Source organism: Castanea sativa, chromosome 1, assembly GCF_040712315.1.
Source record: "Castanea sativa cultivar Marrone di Chiusa Pesio chromosome 1, ASM4071231v1".
Classification (NCBI taxonomy): Eukaryota; Viridiplantae; Streptophyta; class Magnoliopsida; order Fagales; family Fagaceae; genus Castanea; species Castanea sativa.
The window spans coordinates 61,136,415-61,155,218 of record NC_134013.1 but is presented as its reverse complement, the minus strand read 5'-3'; the positions used below and the strand labels follow the sequence as shown (position 1 = coordinate 61,155,218).

Genomic DNA, 18,804 nt, shown 5'->3' with positions numbered 1-18,804 from the left:
TGTTTGGGAGGACCTGTGGATTCCATGGATTGAAGGATTTAAACCTTGACCGAGGATTGAAGTATACTCACAGCTTCCCCTCAAAGCTCATCATCTATTTGATTCTTCTTCAAAAACTTGGGATGCGAATATGATCAATGAGATTTTTGATTCGGACTCTGCACTTGCAATCTGCACCATCCCCATCACAATCACCCCAAGGCAAGAAAAGCTTATATGGCTCCCCAATCCTAAAGGAAATTTCTCAGTCAAGTCTGTCCATAAGGTTGCATTTCACAATTCCAACAGCAACGATCAATCTCAATCCCACTGGAAAAATATATGGAAAGCTAAACTTCCTGAGCGCCTCAAAATGCTCTTATGGACAGACTTGAAACTCATGGGTGATCAATCACATCTAATGCAAAACCAATGATTGGTGGCGACTCCTAAAATAAAAATAAGTAAAGGGAGTCACATACATTCACCCCACACTAGAAACAGTAGCACACAAGAGTCACGTCACTAAGGACCTAATGTGAGACAAAACCTAAGATCTCTCTTTAAAAGAAAAATTTAGGTGTCCACAAGTGTATTTTTTAGTTAAGTATATCCACATGGCTAAATATACTTAAGAGGTGACAATTGAAACAGATGACAATTGACAATTGTCATAGGGACAATGTTTGCTTTAAGGGTGTTCAAGGACTCAAGGGAATGAGCTAGCCTTGAATACAAATCCTTAAACTACAACTATTCTAAGAAAAGGCATAACAAATTACCGTGTTAACCTTTATTATTTTGAAAAAAAAAAGAGCACATTTTCTTGAGAAAAGAATTGAAAAAAACTTTTTTTTTTTTTTTTGGAAAACCCTTATTTTCTTTTAAAGAACTCCATTGTGGTATAAGAAAATGTTATTATTATTTTTTTTTTTGTTTAACTCAATTTTTCGGATTTCAAAGGAAGGAAATTTTTTAAACATCTTTAAAAACATTTTTTTTAACGTGATAAAAACACTTTTTCTTCAAAAGATTTTTTTTTTTTGGATTTTTTAGAGGAAGGGAGAAAACATTTTTTTTAGGGAAAAAAAAAAAAGCAAACGTGGTAAAACACATTTATTTTGAAAAAAAAATATATATATTTGGAAATATTTGGCTTTCTTAGAAAAGGAAGCATTTTTTTTAAAAACAAATATTTGAAAACACATTTTTTTAACGTGGTAAAAGTGTTTTAAGTCTTTTGATGATGAAGATTCCATGATGAAGTCCTACATCACAAGACAATTCAAGAAGTTCTTGAAGAATGTCAATGTGAAAGGCCTCGACAAGGACCGTAGGCAATCTAATTCCTCTTAATTCAATAGCCAAGATAGAGGAAAGAAGGATGCTAAAGATGGTGGTAAGTATACTGTTCCCTCTGGCCCAAAGTGCTTCGGATGTCAAGGCTTTGGACACATGAAACAAGAATGTCTATCTTATCTCAAGACCATTGGGAAAAGCAAAGCTCTTGCTGCTACCTTGAGTGACATCGAGCCTGAGGATGATTTAGATAATAATGACGAGGGAATCTTAAATGCCATCACTGCCACAGTAAATCCTACTGAGGGGATTGTTGAAGAGGTGGATGAAGAAGAGGACTTGGTGGAATCTAATTTTGAGAAAATGGATGAATAATATGACATCCATGCAGCCTATGCTAAGTTGTACAAAATTTCAAAGAAGCACGAGAAATTGTATAGGTGGGCTTCCAGGAAGCTTAGTGATCTGGAACTAGACCGAGAAGAGCTCTCTACGAAGGTTGATGAAACAAATCAAACCATTGGAGCATTGCAGTTTGAGAGCAACTTCTTGGTTGAAAGGACCAAAAAGCTTGAAGATGAGCTGCTCCAGGTTAGAGCTCGATTGGAGAGGACTTCCAGTGCAAAACTTCATGAAATGCTTAGCCTTTAGAAATCTGCTTTAGATAGAACCGGTTTGGGATATGATTTCTCTTCTCCTAATATTGCTTCTTCTAGTACTACTGTGTTTGTTCCACTAGCTAATAATGTTGATTCTGAGAACAATGATGTTAAAACTGTTTTAGCTAGTGAGAAAATAGACAAGGGTAAATCTATCTTAGGAGCACCCCTTAAGCTTGAAAAGAAAGAGACTAAAAACCCTAGGACTAAAAAGGGTAATAACCAAAAGTCTAACCAAAGAAGCAACATCTTTGTCATCATTGTGGAGCTACAAGACATACTTGACCTAATTGCTATAAGTGATTAGCCACTCAACAAAGTAACAGTATGATCTCATCTGGAAACCAGAATCAGTTTCCATCCTCTTTTGCTCCTCTTCGAGATTTTCTTAAGGCCCTCATGTTCCTTTTGAACTTGAACAGTTTCAATTCTTCCCCCTCACTATCGGATCAAGGGTTCACCAAACTGAAAGGTTCTTCCAAGGTGTGGAAGGAAAAAGGCTCAGAGTGATTTAATCATTTTTTCTCTCTCCCCCCCTCTCTTATGGTTATGCATTACTTGTGTGTTTTGCTTTCCTGTGGTTGAGTCAGTCTAGTTTTATGTTATGTTTTGTTTACCATGTTTTTGTTTGTTTGTTTTTAGTTTTGCTTTACTTTTTTTCATAAAAAAGAAAAAACAAAAACAAAAACAAAAGCAATGTGTGTTTTGTGTACATTGGTACTTGTGTACCTTGGATGGCCTTTGAAACAAAATTTTCTAAACTTTGTATCTTTTGTAACTTAGATGAGCATCTCAATGCACAACTAAGCAAATGAGCTTTATGGCTTGTGTTTGTGATGAGTGCGATTAAGTAATCTCTTATACTTAATACTCATATCACTATTTTTGATCGGAAGAACTAAAAAATCCTAAGAGAAAGGTATAAATAACCATCTCATCACTAAAGCCCGCTAATCATGTATAACATCTATATGCTTTGGCATAGCAAAATTGTGATGTTTGTGGCTTACATAATTGGTTATTTCTTTTTTCTCTATATATGCCCATGCATGATATACTCAAATAAAAAAATATGCAAAGAAAATCAAAAGCAAAAAGAATCAATAATGTTTTTAAATATGATTTCAAGCGTGTTTCTAGGAGATGTGGGAATTATAGGATATACCTCGAAAGTGATAGTTCCTATCAAGGGATACATGTGCAGCTACTTTTGATACATGTGCAGGTACAATGTGAGTTGGTCATTACAAGGGATACATGTGTTAATGTATGCTCACTAAATTGTATTGACTTGTTTTTGAAATATAAAATTGGTTAGGCGTGTTTAGTGTGTGTGTGTGTGTCTGGAAATGCTTTACATTTTTCTTGTTGAGAGATGTTTTTGAAAGCTTAAAATGTTGTTTGGATCTTTGATTGAGTAGCTTGCTTGATTGCATTCATTTCTGTGTTTTTCTCTTCCTTCAAAAATTTGTTTTTATCAAGCTCGACAGCTTCTTGGCAGCTCTCGACAGATAGCTATCTATCGAGACCCTTGGACTTCTTTTTCTCGATAGATCTTAATGCATCTTCGATCTATCGAAACTTTTTGGAATTTGTCTTGATAGCTTCTCGACAGATTCTCAATCCATCAAGAAAGTTTCTGTCTGGCCGATAGCTTCTCAACAGCTTCTCGATCCATTGAGGTATTTTTTTCCGTCGAAAATTCTCAACACCTCGACAGATTTATCTGTCGAGAATTAGTGCTCGACAGAATCTCGATAGATCCTCGATCCATCGAGACGCGCTTTCTTTAAATAGATCCAACGCGAAATCAGATTCATTTTTCTTCGACTTCTCTCGACAGAAACTGTCTCTTCACCTCCCAAACTCTTTCTTTTCACTCTAAACCTTAAACCCACTTGTATTTCGGCCCAATCCCTGCTTTTTCCCTCTGGTAAGCTTCTCCAATCTTTCTTTCTTCATGCATTGCACGTATTTAGACCTAGGTTTTGGGTTTTTGTGAAATTTTTGGGGTTTTTGAAAATTGTTGAGTTTTTTTGTGAAATTTTTGGGTTAGGTTTTGCTTATATGATGTTATATGCTCATGCATTGCATTACATTTACATTTTCACAATGTTTCATGCATTATAGATGTGTGTTTCTATGTTGGAACCTTGTGTGCTGTTAGGATTGGATTAGGTTGAGCCCATGATGCATTTTTGTTGCACGTCACATGCTCATGCATTGTTCATGCATACGTACATTTTCTTTTCCATATTCTGGTACTCTTTGTTGATGGTGCCTTTCTGCTTGTCTCCCTCTCTCACTCTCTTTCTCGATTAGTCTACGCATGGCACCCAAGTGCAAAACTACCTTGTTGTGGAACCCTCTTCATTCCGAGGCATCATCTTCTGATCCTATACCTCTACATGTTAGGTTCTGTGATGAAAAGACCCGTAAGGACTTCTCAAAAAACTTCTCCAAATGTGGCATTCATTCGGAACACCACGTTATCCTATCGGGCTTTTCTGATACTTCGACTGTCATAAACAGGCGGGGTTGGGAATCTCTATGTGAGATACCCGTGAGTTGTCCCTCTGTGATCATACAGGAGTTCTACTCCAATATGCATGGTTTTGATTCTTCAATACCTTAGTTTGTTACATTTGTTCGAGGTACTTGTTTAATAGTTACTCCGGAGTTTATCTCTGAAGTGCTACATGTTCCAAGAAAATCGCATCCTGATTACCCCAGATGTCCACGTCTGAAGACTGTGTCCAAAGACACTTCTGTCTCTCTTTTATGAGACACCTTCTTTATGGGGTGAGCGTCAAAACACCTCATGCTCGGGCTTTGCAAAAGGTCAGAGGTTCCTACATATGGTGAGGACATTTGTTCTCTATCCCTTGTCTCACTATAATTCTATTACTGAGCCTCGTGCTCGCTTTTTGTTGTCCCTCATTGAGGACCTTACTATAGACTTTCCTTCTTATTTCATTATCTCCCTTATAGATGTCTATAAGGATACGACGACCCGTGATAAGCTTATCTTTCCTTTTGCTATCACGAGGATCATTCACCACTCTTATGTCTCTTATCCCGAGTCTACTCACTTCACCTTCATGGGTGCCTTAAGTGTGGCGTCCATTAGACGGAGTAAGGCCCAGCTTCGACCAAAGTGGCCACGGATCGAGATGGCAATTCCTCCAGCCTCCTTCACTCCATCCACCTCCGCTCGTTCTTCTTTAGCAGGTGGTGTGACTCTTGAGGCAACCATGACACAGTTTCAGCGCATGGATGCTCGCCTTGACACTCTCACTGATGAGATAAATCTGGTGACCACCCTTGTGGGTCGTATTGCACAACGTGAGGCTCACCTTGGCTTCGTTGCTTCTTCCTCTCCATCTCCACGGGCTTCAAAAGACGAGGACGATGATGATGATGATGGCTTCGATGATGATGATAAGGATGAGGATGCTAGCTCTTTAACTACTTCTCAATGACTTGCCCTTTGTCATTCGTGACAAAAAGGGGAAGTAATTTTAGGTATGAGAGTAGTCATGTATTAGGACACATGTGATTCATGTTAGGAACACATAACATCATGTATTGACTAATTCTTTGACAAAACGCACTTTACTTGTAATTGGGTAGATCTAGGATGTGTTTAATACTTCAAGGAACAAGGTTTCAAGTTCAAGTGTTAAAGCCATACAAGTCTGTCCAAGAAACAAGTGAAGAAGTGCTGATTTATTAAAGCTCAATAGCTCTCGACATATAGCTATCTATCGAGATCTCAACAGCTGTTGACAAATACGGTATCTATCGAGAATTACGAAATTCAGATTTTTAGATCTGATTTTCGGCCCATGCTGACATGTATGTGTAGGGTTTATTTTCTCACAACCCTAGACATATATAAGGCTTATTTTAAAAGCCGTCACATAAGAGAATAAAAGGAGAACACATACAAAAGGTGACTGAGGCCTTATTTTTTCTAAAAGAAGCTACTGCTTCTTTACACCTTAGGGTTTTGTAACCAAGTGCTTATTGATCTTTATTGTTGATGAAGTGAAGAATTTTGCAGCCAACATTCTTCTTTCTCAAGTTGGTGAGTGAGTCACGTACTGTGATTCGTGTAAAGGAGTTAATCATGTACTGAGATCCATGCATCAAAGGGTGGCGTTCATATATTGAAGAGTTCAGAGGTTCTAAAGCAGTAGAATGTTTCTGCTATAAGTTCATTTATGGGGATTGTAGAGTCTAGGGACAAATGTTTTGTACTAGATTTGAAAAGTCTCTTTACTATAGTGAATTGATTTTTGGAAAGGTTTTCCCCCAGGTTTTTTACTGTGAAACTAGTTTATTTCATTGGTTTTCTTGGGTCATCATATCTTCTCTTATTTAATTTTCCACTGTTCATGATATTGATGTTAGTTTGTTTTAACAAGTTTTATACATAATAAATTTAATTAACAACTTGGGTTTAAAACTTGTTAATTCTATCAACGGTGGTCTAAATTTTCCAACATCATGTACTTAGGGGGAGAGTTAGCATGAGACCTTGTTGTTAGGGGGAGGTTTTTTTTTTTTTTTTTGTCTTGAGGGATGTGGTGAGGATTTATGCATATTTCTTTTCTCTTTAGATACATTATCTTTTTGTACATCCGTCATGTGACCACTTAGTGATAGCAAACTTTGAACTTATCTATATATGATGTTGTTATCACTTTCACTTATCTCTCTATGTGTTGTTTCTTTTTTCTCTCTTTATACACATGTTTCTTATGTATGCAATCTTTTATATTTGTTTCACACTAAGATGCCTTGATGAGTTTTGTTTAAAGTGTTTCAGAAATACAGGTTGTCAAAATCTATCATGCCATGAACTCTCTTTTTGCAAAGTTTTTCAAGAGTTTGTGTTAGGATTAGATTTTATTGTATTCAACAAGTGAGTATAAGTTGCGTGATTTATGACTTCTCTCATATTTCATTTGTTTGTTGTGGCTTTGTCACGGGTTGCCAAAGGGGGAGATTGTTAAGACATATGTGGAACTTGTTATGAACATATCCTTTGACAAAACACACTTTACTTGTAATTGAGTAGATCTAGGATGGTTTAAGTCTTCAAGCAACATAGTGTTTAAGTCAAGAGTTAAAACCATGCAAATCTATTCAAGAAACAAGTGAAGAAGTGCTGTATTTTAAAACTCGACAAATAGCTCGACAGATTGTATCTATCGAGATTTAAAAGGGAATTTTAGCCCGATGCTCAACAAATAATCTATCTATCGAGATTTACGAAAATCAGATTACCAGATTTATTTTTCACACATATTCAAGCTATTTGTGTAGGGTTTCTTTTCTCACAACCCTAGATATATATAAGAATTATTTTAAGGGTTGTCAAAGGTGATACAACTTGATGAAAAGTGATTATTCACTCAATTTGTAACTAGATACAATTTGCCCAAGTTCATATTTTTCTTGAAGAAGCTGCTGCGTTTGTACGCCGTAAGATTTTGTAATCAAGAAGCTTCTTGATCTTCATCGTGTGGATAAACTGAAGAACTTTGCAGCCAACATCTTTCTCAAGTTGGTGTGTTAGTCACGTACTGGGATTTGGCAAAAGAGTAAGCCGCGTACTGGGATCCGCACATCGATTGGTTAGTTACGTATTGAGATCCGCACAAGTACAATTGTGTATATTGGGGTAAGGATTCAGCTGTAGGTTGGTATAAGATACTGTGATTCCTTTACTTGTAACCGCTTATTTTGATAATAGCAGATTCTCGGGAGTGGTAGCTTTAAATTCACCCGGTGCCTCGATGGTTTTCTTCATTCGTAAACAGATCACCCGTGTCAAATTTAATTTTCATTGCATTTAGTTATTTGGTAATTTGTTTGTGCTACCACACGTATTGCATGTTAAATTGACTTAATTAATTCACTTGACTAATTAATTGAATAATTTACCTAAGAGGTCAATATAATCTTGGCCTATTAAATAAACCCAAAAAAGAAAAAGAAAAGGAAAGGAAAATTAAAAAATAAAATAAAATAAAAACAAGAATTGAAAGGTAGTTGACTAGTTGTTGCAAGAACGTGAACCAACCTGCCCATTCGGCCTTCACGAGGCCATCCATATTTTTTAAATGCTAAACAATTAATACAAATTACAAACAGTTTCCAAAAAAAAAAAAAATAATAATACAAATTACAACCATTAATGTAGTAGAAGAATATTATTACTAAGGAGCACCAATCAACGGAACGGTCTCTTTATTGGAAAATGATCATATTTTTTGCCTTTAACCCTGCCGAGATAATTTCATTCTCACTCATCGCGAGCACACAGAGAGATTCTTCATCATCATCAGTGACTGGTCTCCACGGGGACACTGTGTAGCACAACTGTCTCGACAGTCAAACCAGGTCCAAATCCAAACAAAACACCCCAATCCAACCCTTCACCTGTGGTGGCTTTTCCATTTTCAGCAGAGCTCTTCCTCATTTCATCTAATATAAACAACACACATGCACTAGACATGTTCCCATACTCACTCAGAACGTGACGGGTCGATCTAAGTTTCTCTTCTTTGAGTCCTAGCTTGATCTCAACCTGGTCAAGAATGGCCGGACCACCTGGGTGTGCAATCCAGAACAGAGAGTTCCAATCGCTTATACCAATTGGAGTAAAAGCTTCAACCAAGCTTTTCTCTATGTTCTTTGATATAATCCCAGGTACATCTTTTAGCAAGTGAAAAGTGAGACCCACTTCACGTAAATGTCCATCGATTGCACCATCAGAATCTGGTAGAATTGTCTGTGCAGCTGACACAAGTTGAAACAGTGGACGCTCAACTTTAGTATCTGGGTCAGCCCCAATAATCACAGCAGCTGCACCATCGCCAAAAAGTGCTTGACCCACCAATGAGTCCAAGTGGGAATCAGAAGGTCCACGAAAAGTAACTGCTGTGATCTCAGAGCAAACCACAAGAACACGAGCGCCCCTGTTGTTCTCAGCCAAATCCTTGGCAAGACGAAGCACTGTCCCACCAGCAAAGCAACCTTGTTGATACATCATGAGCCTCTTCACTGAGGGTCGAAGGCCAAGAAGCTTGGTGAGTTGGTAATCTGCACCAGGCATGTCTACACCTGAGGTTGTACAAAAGACAAGGTGGGTGATCTTGGATTTGGGTTGCCCCCACTCTTTGATTGCCTTTGTTGCTGCTTCTTTTCCCAACTTTGGAACCTCCACCACTACTATATCTTGACGTGCGTCAAGTGATGGAGCCATGTACTCACACATCTTTGGGTTTTCATTCAAAATCTCCTCATTCAAGTGCATATAACGCTTCTTTATCATCGATTTGTCACCTGTAATTAGTACAAATGGTGCATGGATTGGAAAAATTAGTAGTTTACAGAAAAAAAAAATTCATCTAAATTTGAAATGAATAAGAAGTTATCTTATACGTCTTGCGTATACAACTTATGTGGGCTTACGTGCAGTCTCACATAAATTTTATACGCAAGACCTATACAAGATTTTTTCTAATTGAATTTATTTCATGATTTTAGACTATAAACGTATAAAACTAAAAAATTATTGAAAATTTTATATAATCTAAGAAATAATTAATAAACTCCATTTCAAGTGGAGATTTATTTAGCAAGAGTAAATAGCACCACTTCGGTGCATTTTGTAAATAACAAGCATGAAGTATTAAGTTACTCGCTTATAACAATCAAATTATGAAAAAAAGCAAAATTAATTTAGTTGATCTTTGCTACACAATATATGGGATGCATAAAAATTACTAGTACGTACTAAATTACTAATATTACGTATGATAGATGCGAATACATACACATGCGTTTGAACTTCTCCTTCAACTCGGTCATGTGCTCGCTCTTGGTGATTCGGAAGTAATAGTCTGGATAGTCGGCCTGAGAGACACAGTTGGAGGGAGTGGCTGTGCCAATGGCTAAAATGGTGGCTGGACCTTCTGCTCTCTGAGCCTTACGGATTGCATCCAAAGACGAAGCCATGTGTGACAGCCTGAACTTGATCTTAGTCTCTCTCAAAGAGCTAGCAGAGACCGAGTTAACCAAGAACTTGATCGGACTAAATTTTTTTTTTTAAGCTCTAAGCGATGCTTGTGATACTGAAATTACTTTGCTGAAAAAGTTTGTTTGTGTTTTGGTTTTTGGGGACGAGATGACAAGGAGAGCAAAGGCAGAGTATATATAAGAGGGAATGAGGTAGGTTGAATAGACGGCCATTTGGTGATCCACGTGAGCTTTGGGGTTAGGCACTTTAACCGGTGGTAGATATGCAGCCACATTTATTCATGAAGTTGGTTTGCATGTCGACTCCTAACATTTTGAGATTTTTTTCTAGTCCCTTCTGTTTCCAAAATTCTCTTATAAGCCACTTATGTTTTGTCAATTTAACTTACCTCACCAACAACAATTTGAAACAATTTAACAGTATCCCTTTATTTTTATTACCACTAGCTCACAAATGAATAGCTCAAAATGTAAGTTTTAGTTAACTCAATTGATAAAAAAATTTGTTGTCGAATAAAACATTTAAAGTTTAAACGTGACATGCATCATAAAACTAATTAATGTCTTTAGTTGATAATGTAGAGGAATAATTAAGGAACGGATGCATTTAATTGAAAATTTAGTATATTTATCAAAAAAAGAACCACTGAAATACAAATTCTAAATTGTAAATTATAATGGACCCAAATGTGAAGTACTATGTAAATATTAGTTATTGTTATGAATTTTTATTGTGATCCTAATTTAACTCACTCTATGAATGTTTTGTTTCCTAAGACTAAATAAATTTTTTGAAATTATAAAAATTGATAATAATAAAAAAAAAGACAGAAATAAGATTTAAAACAAAAAAAGAAGGGAAAAAAAATAAAGATAAAAAGAGAGGAGACTTGGAGGTGATTGGCGGAAAAAGTACTTTGTCCTGAAGAAGACCTAAATGCCTTGTATTAATGTTTGACTAGATGGTGTGCCATTCACAAGTATGGACACTCCACCTACTGACGTACCCTTTTTTTTTTCCTTCACCGGACAGACATTGCATTTAAGAAAAATAAAACGCAGGAAGGCAAGGCAGTTAATTATGGTCCCAGACCATTTCTCTCGCTCGTATAATACGACATATAAGGGTTCGATCTTCACAAGTCTTTTAAAAATGGGAAGCCTCCTTAACTTGGAAGAGGTGGTCTAACTTTAGTCATGTCTTTTTTTTTTTTGTTGATGTTGTTTATGGTTCCCTATGTTTCTTTAGAATTAATTAATAGTAATTCCCTTGGTGAGGTGACGTAATTAAACTTGGTTTCGTGTCAAAGAATGTCAGTTTGTTTAATTTCTAATCTCATTGACTAATAGTCAGGCGGGCCTTGAGGATACATATAAGAAATAATGTTCGGGAAAAACAGCATGTTGTATGCATGAATGGAATAAACACTGCCCATAATGTTTCTTCACTAGTCTGTTTAAAAATTAGAAGTCTCCCCCAACTTGGAAGATCGGTGGCTGAACTTTATTAGTCATGTCTTTTTTAATTTGTTAATGTTCCCTGTGTTTCCTTAAAACTAACGATTCTCTCTCTATTTTTTTGGAGAAATGATATATCCACAATATTTCTACAACATTTTTACAACAAATTTTACGTGGTAGGTTGTCACTGGTTGTTATTATTGGAGCAAAAAACTAATTTTAGTGTTAGGTTCAAATTTGAACCAATAACAACTAACCACCTATAATTTGTTGTGAAAATGTTGTAAAAATATTGTGAAAATAACATCTTTTTTATTTATTTATTATTATTGCCGGTTTGGTGAGGGTAAATAAACTTAGTTTCTCATGTTGAAGAATGAAGATGGAAACCTCCCCTGTCCTCAACTTAGAAGAGGTGGCTATAACTTTAGTGATTTTTCTCGCTGATGGTTCCCTATGTTAATTTATTTAGAATTGATAACTTCTTCTTTTTTGAAATTTTAATGCTATATATATATATATATATATCATTGTTTTATTCAAATACTTTGAGATATCACAAGGATGATTTTTAGGAATTCTAATACAATGGAAGGGTTTGAAACTTTGAAATGGGAAGCCTCCTTAACTTGGAAGAGGTGGCCTAACTATAGACGTTTTTTTTTTTTTGGTTGATAGCTCCTTTTGTTTTTTGAAATTAATGATTCCTTGTGTTTCTTCAGAATTTCTTGTTTGGTGAGGTGAGGTAAATAAACTTGGCTTCATGTTGAAGGTCTTTAGTTTCCATTATCATTGACTAATACTCAAATGGCATCTCGAGGATATGAGAAATAATGTTGGGAAAAACATGTTGCACAAGTATGTGTAATAAACACTGTCCACAATATTTCTTTCACAAATCTGTTTAGAAACTTTTAAAAATGGGAAGCCTCTCCTAACTTGGAAGATTGATCTGTGGCCGAACTTTGGCCATGTCTTTTTCGTCATATGGTTCCCTGTGTTTCTTTAGAATTAATGATTCTCTGTGTTTTCTAGAATTGCTGGTTTGGAGGTAATTAAACTTGGCTTCTCATGTTGAAGATTGAAGAGGTGGCTATATCTTTAGTGATGTATATTTCTTGCCAATGATTACTAACTGTTTAAAAAATAGTTAGAATTGATAACTATTTAAAAAATAATAATAATTCAAAACTATATTATTGTTTTATTCAAATACTTTGAAATATTATAAGGATAATTTTAGGAGTTCTGATACAATGGAAGGGTTTGAAACTTTGAATTCATATATGTTTGCAAGAGAAGGGAACTTAGGACTAAAGTAGGCCGGTGTTTTTTAGCTATTGTTGACCGTTGAAATTCTCCACACAAAAAAAAAACTTACAAAAATGAAAAAAAAAAAATTGCAAAAATAAAATGAATGATAAAAGTGAACATCAATGAATAATACTGCACATTGACGCGAACAATAATGAGCCGTGACTGTCAACAATAAGTTTTCTAATACGTCCAAAATACTATAAATGAATGGTAATAAGTTTGTAACCAAAATAATTTCTGATGGTATCTGATTTAAATATTAAATTACAAATATACCATAGATTGAAATTAATAGAAAACTATAGTTCAAAACATTTATTCAAATATAGATTTTTTTTTTTGATAAAAGGGGGAGTATTATTTAAATATATATAATGTCAAACAAAAATAGACATTACAGCATTCAGGGACACATTCTAGTAGTCTTTAGATGTTCCATATCCCATACAAAAAAGCCGCATATACAAAAGCGGGACATGTATTATAGGTTTCCAAAATGCACTGCTGTTGATTTCCCCTCTTTGCTAGAGCATCTACTCAGCCATTAGCTTCATGGAATATGTGGTACAAATTGGACAATCCAGTCGTTCTCCATAAGGTTCTTGCAGTTACATAGTAATAGGATAACATCTGTGGATATCTTTATTAGTGGTTAACTAGGAAAGAACTGTCATAGAATCTATTTTTCAGATGAATAAATTTAAAACTCAAATTCCACGCCAGAAGGAGATCCTGGCGAACTGCTCCCAACTCAACATTATTATTAAAAGTAATACCCATGTGTAATGAAAAACCTGAAATCCAAGTGCCTGAGTTGTTGCGCAGCAATTCGCCTGCACCAGCTAATCTAGGATTACCTAACGAACTGCCATCTGTATTTAATTTTATAAAAGGTTCTAGCGGAGCATTCCATTTAATAATCCTAAGGATTCCAATTTTAATTTTCTTTGCAGGGAAAACTAAAAAGAAAAAATTTTGTAGCGCGCTGAACTACTTTTTGTATAATTTGATGTTGAGAGCAAGTTCGAGGGCAAAATACCTGGAGAGTGACACCAGACCATCTTAGCCCAAGGGCAATCTCTTAAAATATGAATAGTAGTTTCAAGAGGATTACACCTAGGGTATTGGTTATTAATTTTCGGGCGAGAAAATGCCAAATATTGACAAGTAGGCAACCGATTGCACATGGATTTCCAAATAAAAATTTGGATTTTTTGGGGCATTGTAGTTTCCAAATTCAATTCCAATAAGTTTTTGCAAGCAAAACATTGGCTTGTTGGTATAAAAATTTTGAAGTAGACCGGAATGAACAAACACCGTTATTTTGAGGCCATATAAAAGAATCAAACAACTTAGTCAATTGGGCCACCAAAATACCTTGTATAAGTTGTGAAATTTGCGTTGGGATGGGAAATTGTAGTTCTTCTAACTTCCAATTATTATTGTCCAGTAGAGAACCCACTAGCCTCTGTTCCTCATTAGGCATAAGCGGACCATGTATATAACTTTGTAGTGGTCCTCCCATACTCGAATGGTTTGACCGTCCCCTAATATCGATTTCATCCCTCTTCGAAGCCATTTTATCCCCACTTGTAAGGCTTTCCAAATGTGAGACGCTCCAGGGTTTATGTCACTCTCGAACAGGTTTGTACGGGGAAAGTATTTGGATTTTAATTCTTGAGCCCATAGCATGGATGACTTTTGTTGAAGCCTCCAGGCCTAATTCATAAACAAAGCCACCATGTGACAGTGTGACAGTGTTTGTGATTGGTAGTGTCTCCCCATAAAAATTTGCAATTTAGTTTATCTAGTTGCCGACTAATTTTTTGCGGGAGAAGGGTGGTTTGCATGGCGTGGATAGGAATAGAGGCCGAGGTGGAATTGATTAAAGTAACCTAGCTCGCAATAGAAAGATATTTAGCTTGCCATCCTTTGATTTCTATCTGGATTTTATCAACTAAATATTGGTAAGCTGATGTCTGTCTATGGGTAGTAAAAATAGGAGTTCCTAAATAAGTTCTAGTTGAGTCGTAGTGGGGATGTCAAAGATGCCAGCAATCAGTTCTTTTGTTCGCCTAGGCGTGTATGGTGAAAACCAAGGACATGACTTTTGTGTACTAATGATTTGGCCAGAGCACTAACAGAATTTTTGAAGAATGTTTTTAAGGTTATGGCACTCTGTTATTTTCACTTTAGAGAAAGGAAAGATATCATCAACAAAGAAAATATGGGAAATTTTAATTTGACTTCTAAAAGTAACAGGATGAATAACTCTGTCTCGAACTACCTCTTCCAGAAGGATGGATAGTCTTTCCAAACACAAAATAAACTAATAAGGGGATAAAGGATCTCCCTGACGTACTCCCCTACTTGAGACAATAGTTGGTAAAGGAGTACCATTCCACATAATGTGAAAACGAGTTGAAGAAAGCATATTCATATTAAGTTGAATCAATCTAGGGGGATTTGAAAGAATTCAAGAGTTTCCAGAATAAACGACCATTCGAGACGATCATATGCTTTTTCAAGATCAAGTTTAAGAGCAACGTTGGGTCCAGACTTTCTGACCATTGTATGAATAATTTCCTAGACTATAATAATGTTGTCGCTCGTCCAACGACCCGGAACAAATCCTACTTGGCAAGGATTGATAATATCAGTGATGTAAGGTTTCAGCCTTTGCAGGATAATACGTGAAACCAATTTATAGAGGGTGTTGCATAAGCTGATTGGGCAAAATTTTGTGATCATGTCCGGGTGATTTATTTTAGGGATAAGGATGAGATTTGTGGCACCCCAATCTTCTGGAATAGTCGCAATCTCAAAAATTTCTTGAATGGCATGAATAATGCTAGGTCCAAGAATGTGCCAATTTCGTTGAAAGAAAATTGCATGGTATCCATCTGGACCTGGTGCTTTTATAGGGGGGAGTGAAAAAACATTCTAATATATTTCTTCAAGTAAAGGAGTGCTAGAGAGCCTTTAGTGTTGTTCAAGAAGGGGATTGTTCTAATGGTAATATCTAACCAAAGGGAAATAAGATATTGTATGAGAAGATGTGGACATAAATAGTTTGGTGAACGTATTTGTAATGTGGGTGGTTAACATGTCTCTCAATGCCCATGATCCTGTGGAATTTTTAAGGGTCGTACTACGTGACTGACTACGATTCTATAGTGTTTTTAAGTGGAAGAATTTGGTATTAGCGTCCCTATAGTTTAGCCATGTGACACGAGATTTAAGTTGCCAAAATAGGAATTCTTGATAGAGGATATGATTGTAATCTTGGATAAGTTGGTGTTCCAATGAATAAAGATATGTTGAGGGTTTGCATGATAAAGCTATCTAAATGTCGTTAAGTCTAGCTAATACGCGGTTCTTTTTCTTAAACAAGTTGCCAAAATGATTTTTACTCCAGTCGATAATGTTGGTTGTTAAAATTTTTAGACGGTGTTGGAACCTAGAAAGGAAGGAGGAAGAAGATGGTATAAAAGCTGAGGAATTCCAACTATTCTTCACAAGCGTTGAAGAGGAAGGATCAGTCAGCCATATTTGTTTAAATTTAAAAGGTTTGATCGATTTACAAGTAGGAGGCTCGGAATCTAACAATATAGAACAGTGGTCAAATTTAGTGCGAGAAAGACGGTGAATCTCTAACCTAGGAAATAAAAGTTTCCATTCTGTGTTACCTAAGCCTATATCTAATCTTTCCTTAATGTTACGATGCCAAATCAGGTTCTTGTTGGTCCAGGTAAATTTGGCCCCATGAAAGCCAAAATCCATAAGACCACAAAAATCAATACAATCCCTAAAAGAATTTAACCTATTTCTGTTAAGAGGAAGCCCCCCATTTTTTCATCTTCAACAAGCATATCATTGAAATCACTTAAAAGGACCCATGGCATATTAACAAATGGTGATAAATCTTTTAAATAATTCCATAAAATTTTATGCTTATTAAAATTTATTGAAGCATAAATTGCATGAAGAAGAAAATTATATGAGTTGGTAGGTATCTTGACAAGTGCATGGATATTGTATTCACTAGTGGTTTCCACTATGAGCCTACTATCCTCATTCCACAGTAACTAGATACCACCCAAGTAACCTATCGGGTCGACCCTTTGGGAATGTGAATACGAGAGAGTGTCTATGACTGCTTGGGCATGATCATCCGTAATACGAGGTTCAACAATAATCAGAATTTGAGGGTAGTGCAGGCGATAAAGTTCGTGTGCATGGGTACGAAAAGCTTCATTTCCTGCTCTTTGGAAATTCTAGGCAACTATCTTCATGGATGATGTGTTTGGATTGTGATAATCATTATGGACCCTCCTGAAGGTCCTCAGAGTCCTCGCTATGGACCAAATGATGCATTGATGAGTCGCTGTTATCTTCTTGATCCTGTACATTGGTTCGAGTTCGGCGAGCCTTGGCCAATACGTGACGGACACAATGAATGGAAGGCTTTGGTTGGAGAACATGATGATGTAAAGCTTTGGTTGATTTCGCTTAAGTTTAAGAAGCAGAAAATTGCTTCTAGCGGTGTTTCCGGAGACATTGCACTGTTGGAGCCTTCCTGCATATCCCTCTGTATGGGTGGCAGTGGAGCTTGTACTGGCATTTGTGGATGTTGTCCCACTCGTCTGGCTCGTGCATGGCCCCTGGCATTCCTCCTTTGGCGGTGGTGAATGGTTGAGTCTACCCGAAGAGGCAAGCTGGGAGTTTGGGTCATCTGATTCCAGGTAACCCATGCCCACGGATATATTAGAATATGAACATATGTCACTTCCTCGTTGTTTAAGGTTTCAATGGAAAGACAACTCATTAGGTGGTTGAGGTGATCCAGGGGAGTGAGTGTTCGTGAGGGGAGAGAGTTGCATGGGCATGGATTTATGTTTGGGTGAAGAGGACTCCCCATTGGTGAGAGTGATAGCTGGAGGTCCAGGTCTGTTGGTGTTGGCGTTGGTGTTGTGGAGTTTTGCTCTGATGAGGAGGCCATGTTTGTGATTCGGCATGCTCTATTTTGTGGAGAGTAAAACAGGGCTTAAGTTATTTACGGGTTGAGGGGTACGTGGCCTTGCATGTGAGTGTTGTGGACTCTCTTCCTCGGTGATTTCATGCATGCTGTCCGTGTGTATGTAGGTGGCAGCAGTGAATTTGAACTTTTACCATTATCTTCCACCTCTTTTGGTCTTGTTAGAAATAGAAAAGAATATGGACAGACACCCAAAGTGAGCATGTCCCTCTATTTGCCTCAAAATGATTGTAACATCTAGGAGTTATGGAGTAATGGTATTGAACCGTTACTTTACCCCACTAAGTTCACTATCCCACTCAATATTAATGAAGTGGTGTGTATATAAACACCAAGAATGGTACCCATTGAACAAGAAACGAATTTTGCATTTCTCATAGTGTTTACAGAGTGTTGTAAGGCTCTTAGGTTGTGGGTTATGTTTGCATCACTCTAGTAGTGTGCAACACCGTTGGAGAAACATTTTTGGTTCGTGGGTTACACAAACTGGAATTCAAAACATGCTTGGATAGCTGGTCTGTGTGGAGGCTGGCTGTAGACAACGTAGAATAACCTCAAAGCTCCTGTGTGATCATCAGTTTAGGCCAAGAGAGGTATGCCGAAAAACCGATTACTTATATTCTGTTGCAAGCTTCTATTTCTTACATTGGTATCAAAGTGTTTATAGGTTGTTCTCGATGTCATAGGCAAATATGACTAGTCCTTAATGTGTTTTATGCTTTTGAGATATGTTATGAATTTCTATGCACCTCACATGGCCTTCAATAGCAAGTTTTGATTCTGAGCATTTCATGCCTTAAAATTAATATATGTTGTTCATATTACATGTATTAATATCTTCCTTAAGTTTCATAGCAAATCTCTAAGTGTGCCACGAGATATAGTTTAACAAAACTTAGAACACCGAAACTTTAAGGACAAAACTGCTCTTATATGATTTCTGTTTATAAAATATGATTTCATATTATGAATCTATATATTATAAGCTTTAAATCG

At 36.5% G+C, this 18,804-nt stretch overlaps 1 protein-coding gene across 1 annotated transcript; it reads right to left on the bottom strand.

Annotated features, from left to right (window-relative positions):
* Positions 1–8,011: 8,011 nt before the first annotated feature.
* On the bottom strand, positions 8,012–10,147 carry LOC142622313 (chalcone synthase). Its single transcript, XM_075795765.1, has 2 exons — positions 9,791–10,147; positions 8,012–9,296 (listed from the first exon to the last, which is right to left on the bottom strand). The coding sequence occupies exons 1-2, from the start codon at positions 9,969–9,971 to the stop codon at positions 8,293–8,295; spliced, it is 1,185 nt and encodes a 394-aa protein (XP_075651880.1). The 5' UTR covers positions 9,972–10,147; the 3' UTR covers positions 8,012–8,292.
* Positions 10,148–18,804: the final 8,657 nt, after the last annotated feature.